We start from the raw sequence: 8057 nt of genomic DNA on the forward strand, positions 1-8057 counted from the left end.
CAGTAAACGAGAAATCCAATGCCAACAATATTTAATCAAGACGAATCAGATTAATCTTATTAATAACTAACTACTAACTAATGCGAATTTAAAAACTAGTACTCATGTAGACAATTAATGTTACGTGATCTCTTATTCACTAACTTCTATGACTAGCAAAAATTAAAACATACAACTCAATCATCTCTAACCATAGAACCATCACTAATCAAGTGATCTATCTTTCCTTGAGGGTGATCAAAGAAATCTGCTACATCCAAGTATGTGATGTCAATTTGATTTTCAGAGATAAAATTAACTTCGGGATTTTTCTCTTTTCTTTTAATTGATTCCTGATAAAGCTCAACCAAGTGCTTTGTCGTACGACAGGTACGTGCCCAGTGTCCACTTCCACCACATCGATAGCATTTGTTTTCTGAGTCACGTGCTTCTGGCACTTCATGCCTATCATCCTTCTTTTTCCCCTTTTGGTGGTGATTTTTCTTTGAAGAGTGATTAACACCAGGAAAATAATTTCTTCTTTGACCATTATCACGACCACGACTATTATCATGACCACGACCGGGGCCACGACCTTTTCCACGCCTGGAGTAGTGGGCATACACCTCATTCACTTCGGGGAGTGGTGCAGCGCCAGTAGATCAATTCTCGCGATTTTTCATCAGCAAATTATTATTTTGTTCAGCCACAAAAAGATGAGCAATCAAATCACAATACTTTGTGAAACCTTTATCTCGATATTGTTGCTGCAGGAGCACATTCGAGGCATGAAAAGTGGAGAACGTCTTTTCCAGCTTATCAGAATCACTAATCTTTTCTCTACATAGTGTCAATATAAAAGTAATTCTGAACATCTCAGAGTTATACTTCATAACTGATTTGAAATCTTGTAGCCTTAGATTGATCCATTCGTGTCGTGCTTTTGGGAGGAAGACCATCTTCAGGTGGTCATACCTTTCTTTCAAGGTTTTCCATAAAACGAGTGGATCCTTAATAGTAAGATATTCAATTTTCAGGTCCTCATCAAGATGATGACGCAAGAATATCATAGCCTTGGCATTTTCTTGGTTGGATGCTTTATTATTTTCTTTAATGGTGTCTCCAAGACCCATAGCATCAAGATGGATTTCAGCATCTAGCACCCATGATAGGTAGTTCTTGCCCGAAATATCAAGGGCAACGAACTCGAGTTTTGTAAGGTTAGCCATAAAATAGAGAGAATAAAAATAGCACCTTAGCCTTGAAAAATTCCTTGAGATGGTAGAGTTTCGTGCTGATAACGTGTTATAGAACAATAAACTAAAGCAAGAATATATGTAGAATAAGAGAGAAGAGAGTTCTTATTTCTTATGAGGAATGAAATACAATGAAGAGAACATCTCTATTTATAGGAGAGAATTGACTTGGTGCCAAAGTCACAAACCCTAAAATCCCTCCTAAAGATAGACATGATAATATTATAATAATATTTATAACAAGAATGAAATAGTATTATGTCTACCAGTCTAGCAAAATTTGTGATCGAACAATTGAACATGCCAATCTGGCAAGACTTGTGGAAAAACTTGCAAAGAGTTTAACAAGGAGGGTAGATTGAATGTAATATGGAGCCTTACCAGACAAGCAAAACTTGTGAATAATTGAACAACAAATGCGAGTTTTGTCAAATCTCACAAGACTTGTGAATAATTTAACAAGATAAATAAAACGAACATAGTGTGAATTCTTGCCAGATAGGCAATACTTATGAACAATTGAACAATACATCCAAAATTTGCCATCTGGCAGAACTTGTGAAAGATTTGTGCCAAAGTTACGTTCGCCCGTTATAACTTGTGAACAAGGGAAGTTTTGTCCATTCCGCAGAACATGTGAATAATTTATTATCATTATGTCCCGCATAACATAAATTGTGAACAAGACATGATTTGTCAATCTGACAAGACTTTTAAACAAAAGTGTACCAAAGTTATACCCTGTCATAACTTGTGAACAATGTATGATTTGCTAATCCAACAAGACTTGTGAACGATGCGTAACAAAGTTATTTGTGTCCCACGTGACTTAATTTATGAACAAGACAAGGTATGTGAATCAAACAAGACTTGTGAATAATTTAACAAGATAGATAAAATAAAGATTGCACTAAAATTATATCGAACCCGACATAATTTGTGGAAGAGTAACTTCTCTTTCTTCCAATGGTGTAATGCTAAGGTTATTTTTGCATTTAAATGGGAAAAAAAATTAAATAATGGACTCAAACGATCCGATTTCTGCAAGGAAAAATGACCTAATAATACTACTTAAGACTCTACATTACAAAACATAAGGATGTTTTTTCTTATTTACAAAATATAACAACTTAATTACTAAACATACCAGATTTGGGATTAATGTTACTTTCCATGATTTTGGGCCCCTTTTTAGGAAGATAATCTGAATTTTAATTTTTGACTTAATTATAGGATAGTATCATTTTTTTTTTTTTTGCTAAAAGATAGTACGATTCAGTTACAATATCTTTATCAAAAAGATTTTCTCTCTCTTTCAATATCTCTCTCTCTCTTCCTCTCATCTTTATCAAAAAGATTTTCCTCTCTCAATCTCTCTCTCTCTCTTCCCCTCTATAGCGGTTCAAAAACACCAAAATTAAATAATTTTCAAAGAACATAGTAGTAGGTTTTTACATGATCAATTGCCAGAAGAAGCTAGTTTATCATTGTCTTTTTCATCAGAATCACCGTACACAACAAAGAAGTAGTTGCCCAGATCCTTTGGTGTTAAGCCTGGAACCGATGAAAACTGCTAACCCGTGGGTCAATTTTAACAAATGGCCATTTCATACTTTCTGCTGCTTCACATGAGAGTTGGGGGTTTTGGATTCCATTAAGGATAATTTCACGAATCTGTTGAATAATTAGTTTGTGTTTATGTTTTTAGGTTTTACATAATTAGGGATTTGAATTAGTTTCTAAAAAGTTTTCTAATTATTACAGTTTTTAATAGTTTAGTTCTTAGGAGATTGGGTAATGAATTGTATGAATAATGGTAGATTTGTAAATTATGTAAAACATAAAACTATATGAATGATGGTAAAATCATGACTCATGTTTCAGAAAAATGTTTTTTAAGTTTCCTATGTTCTTGTTGTTGTATTAAATTTGTATGAATATTGTATATAATATAACTGAAAATTATATACAAAAATATGAGCGAAATTCTAATCCTTAATCGAGATATACATATTTCATACCTATTTCACTGTTTATATACGAAAAATTGAGTGAAAATTTTAAGCTTTGAGTGAGATATACACATTTTATACACAAACTTTTGAGCGAAAATTTTAAACTTTGAGCGAGATATACACATTTCATACACAAGATTTTGAGCGAAATTTTTCGTATATATTTTGTAAGAAATCTATTGGTATGTTTTGTAAACAGAAAGTATCGTCATATTTCGTAAATATACCCTATTCTTATGTATATATAGGTTATTCTCCCTTTGTGAAAATCTCCCCGCCTGTAGCAAAGTCCATTTAATACTCAGCCCATAACTTGTGTGCATTCTTCACAGGGCAATTTGCAGGATTGCCCTTCACTGGGGCGGTCTTTAATTTTTGGCCCTCAAAATGGTGGTCTTTAACTTTTCCCCTTCAGGCAGAATTTTAGCGAATTCTGCCTTAACCTTACAAGCAGAATTTGCACATGTGTAGAATTTGTAAATTTCTACCTGCGATTTTTTTTTTTTTACTGAGCTGGGGTCCGAACCCACAATTTCGGGGATTAGGCGAAAGGCAAAACTTAAAGACCACCAATTCGAAGGCCAAAAATTAAAGACCACCCCAAATGAAGGGTAATCCGCGCAAAAAAAAGTTCTTCACAACCGGGATTTTGTAATCACTCACTAGTTACTACACCAATTTCATTTTTTGCGCGCATTGCCCTTCTTTTGGGGTGGTCTTTAAATTTTGCCCCTCATATTTGTGGTCTTTAAATTATGCCCCTCATATTGCTGGTCTTTAATTTTTGCCCTTCGCATTGCAACTCTGAGCGTTCACGCAGAAATCATGAGGTTCTGAGTTCGAACCCCCGCTCAAGCATAAATTAAAAAAAAAATTGCAAGGCAAGGTTTGGGTCGCGTGTATGCCGGACCCGACATATACTTGTTAAGGAATTACCAAATTTATGCCGGACCCGACATACTCATGCCTTATGGGCAGACTTGGCATAAGTATGCCGGGTCCGGCATAACTTTGGTAATTCTTTAACAAGTTTATGCCGGTGGGGGCATACTTTTAATGGGCAAACTTTTATGCCGGACCCGGCATAAACTTGTGAAGGAATTACCAAAGTTATGCCGGACCCGACATACTTATGCCAAGTCTGCCCATAAGGTATAAGTATGCCGGGTCCGGCATAACTTTGGTAATTCCTTCACAAGTGTATGCCGGTGGGGGCATAGCGAAATTTAAACTCTGCCTTGCAATTTTTTTTTAAAATTTTGACTTTGTGGGGGTTCGAACCTGAAACCCATGGGGTTTAGCCGAAGAGCAAAATTTAAAGATTTCAAATATAAGGGGCAAAATTTAAAGACCACCCCAAAAGAAGGGCAATTCGCAATTTCAATTTTCAAACGGGCCGACACTCGCCTTAGTAAATCCAAGCTCAAATATTGTGGTGGGTGTTTAAGTTTGGTGGCTTATTACAGAATAGTTAATGGTATTACTATTAAAAAACATACTACTAATCTACAAGAACATCTTTATATTTGGGCAAAAGTAATGGTAAGGATTCTTGACAAGATGTGAAGCTTCACCTCTCTTTCCTTTCTTTTCAAATTTCACTTCTTATTATGAATTTTGATTATGAAAGGCCATCTTTTTTCTATGCTTTAAATTCTGATTCCGTTTTATAGCTAGCCCAAATAGGTGGCTAGTCCATGTTGTACAGGGCCTAGAATGAAATCAGATTGGGCTGGCACCGACTGGCTAAGGGCAATATCTTTAATTTTTATCCTTCGACACTTTAAGTAATAAAAAAATAACTGAAAATATCCCTGAAATCAAAAAATAAAAATTTAAATTTGTATCTATGAACTAATTTCGCAAGGCAAAGTTTCATAGAAACTATGTTTTGTCGAACAAAGTTACGTAAAAACTATGCCTTGTCCGACATAGTTCTGTAGAAATTCAATTATCCGGCATAATTTCATTTCTACAAAATTTAAGGTGGACAAGGAAATTTTTTTATAAACCTATACCGAATGAATTAGTTACTACACAATGTATGTCGAATAACTTAATTTCTAAGTAACAATGTAGAACAAGGCATAATTTTATGTAGGGAAATATTATTTAAAGCCAATCGGGAAAAATGGTGTAAATCTTTATTTAAGCTTTTTTCAACCGACCTCACAATATTACAAATGCACAAAAAAACAAAAAGGGATATCTTCAATTTTTAAATAGAAAAAAGTCACGTGCTTTGCACCTTCTTTATTTGTTTGGCTTCTTTTCGTCACACAGTATGCTTCATTTTGTATTTTGAGGAAAAAGAATCCTTAAAGGCCGTATATGTTATGTTTTTAAGCTAACTCTAAGGACCACGGTGGTTTAAGAAGAGAGTCTTTTAATAAAAAGAAGTTTGTTTTACTTTTATTTTCTTGGTTTCCTTCAATTTTTTGTCGGAGGTTTTATGTACAGTCTGACCTCTTTATAACGGCACTCGTATATAACAACACTTCTTTATAATAGCTAAGATTTTCGGAACCGATTTTTTATGTTATATTTTACTTCTCTATAATAGCATTTCACCTGTAACAGCAACAACCAACTTTATAGCAGTACGCTCTTTGTAAAATTACCCGCCATATAACAATTATCTTCTTTTTTTGGTAATATAATAATTAACCATCTTTATAAAAATAGAATATTTATAATTACCAATAATAAAAGTAGAAATTTTGACTAAATATTTGATCATTTAATACACTATTTATGACAAAAAATATCATATGAATATATATATTTTCATCATTAAACGATTTTCCTTCTTTATACAAAGTGTGATTAAGTTTAGAATTTGACAATTAAAAATAAAAATTAGATTTTATGTATCTTTTTTGCCTATAACAGTGAAGTATTATTTAAATGTCAATGCTGTTATAATAACAGTCATTCTCTATAACGGCTGAAAAATTTCGGATCCAACCATACTGTTATAGAGAGGTTTGACTGTATATGGACCATGGTGGAATGTCAAAGCATTTAACGGAATCATATAATGAGAAGCTAAAAAGTAAAAACTTTTTAGAGTTTTCTAAGCACTTATCATTCTGTTGAACGAAAAGATTACACTATTATATTTTTTACAATTTGATTTAAGAATAGATAAAAATGATACGTACATACATTTAAATAACCTTCATCTTCAACAAAGCCTAGTTTTATAGTATAACTCAATTGACATACATCACACTGTTTTTCATCGAGTTTAATTTTTCTATAAATCAAGTTAAATAACCTACAATTATAAATTGTCTATACAATTTTAATTTAATAGTAATATATAAAATCAACTGAATAATCTGCTTGTATTAATAAAACAAAATGACACCACTTGTCAAATTTTGCCTATTAGTTCATTGGTGAAATGCCTAATTATGCCAGCAAAGTTCAACGGCTTCAACCTCAATAACATTAATCATGCGTTTTATTAATCCCTGACCTCCTACCTTTTAATCAGCGAGCCACATCCACTTTTATTTAAGAAATGGACAAAAAAATTAAATTAAGGGCGTGTTTAGTATGAAGGAAAATGTTTTTTCATGAAATAAGTGAATTTCTTACTTATTTTCTCGTATTCGGATACGTAAGTAAAAAAATATTATTCTAACAGCATTTGAAAGCTCCTACTTTCAAAACTATTCGCTACAATTGCGTTAGATTTGGCGTATTACTTTCTTGGCTATGGAGTTGATTAAGATCGATTTGTGATATTGAATGGATAATGAATTTTTGCGTGGCTGTTTGGTGCTTTTAACTTATAGAAAAAGATGTATTTAATAGTGTTTTTAATAAGACTATTATGATTGAAAAAAATGAGATTGTATCAAAATTGAAAACTTGTCGATGAGTATTGTAGTAATATTTTTTTTTTAAAATATGATGCCGCTACAATATATATTTATTATTTACTCCTTTAAATATCGATACCACTTACGAAAATCCTATTTACATTGGTAGTCACTAAGACTTGTTAACAAATAAATTTTAAATTAATAAGTACAAAGTATCATTGCAGTTTGTCTTATTATAATGATGCTTTTAGACTTAACCTAAATGTATAACTCTTTTTTTTACCATTCGACTGTAATTTTAAAAATGTTCTTTCAAAATATATTGACAGTTTACAACTTATTATTGTAATATAGAGTACTTACAAAAATATTTAAATAATATACATATGCACCAAAATAATATATGCATAAAATTATTTTTACATAAGGTTTACTATACATTAAAATTAATTAAATATATCTACATCAATTTTACCACTGAATTATGACAAGAAGTTTTGATACTCCTAGAATTGATTCGCCCACTGATGTTCCTTTTTCTTTTTTCCGGTTAAAGCAGGGCTTATGCAAAAATAGAAAGTAGAGAGAGAGAGAGACAGACAAGGATTTGATAGAGTAGCTTCTTTGTACACATAGAACAGCGTTGAGAATGGTTTTGCTTACCTCCAAATTTCCCTTTGTTCTTTTTCTCCGAATCCTCATCATCACCACCATTATAGAGAGAAAAAGAAAGAAACAAAGGATATACCTTCAAATTTTATTTTAGAAATGTTATTTTCAAATATTTACAACTTATTATTACTCTCTCTGTCCCAAATAAGTATGTTTCATGTCTTTTCTCATCAATTAAGAAAAACAACAAAATATCATTTATTAAGTTGTCCCTATGTATTTAGATGTTTTCTCGAGAATTGAATATTATTAAAAAGATGTAGAGCCTGTTTGGATGGACTTATGTCTATAAGCTGCAA

General features: G+C 32.2%; 1 protein-coding gene across 1 annotated transcript; it reads right to left on the minus strand.

Moving 5' to 3' along the window:
- Positions 1-641: 641 nt before the first annotated feature.
- LOC132616707 (uncharacterized) lies at positions 642-1208 on the minus strand. The gene is made up of 2 exons (XM_060331301.1): positions 955-1208; positions 642-819 (listed from the first exon to the last, which is right to left on the minus strand). Exons 1-2 carry the CDS (start codon positions 1206-1208, stop codon positions 642-644), a joined length of 432 nt encoding a protein of 143 aa, XP_060187284.1.
- Between the last annotated feature and the right edge of the window lie 6849 nt (positions 1209-8057).

Source organism: Lycium barbarum, chromosome 1 (assembly GCF_019175385.1).
Source record: "Lycium barbarum isolate Lr01 chromosome 1, ASM1917538v2, whole genome shotgun sequence".
In the NCBI taxonomy this organism is placed as follows: domain Eukaryota; kingdom Viridiplantae; phylum Streptophyta; class Magnoliopsida; order Solanales; family Solanaceae; genus Lycium; species Lycium barbarum.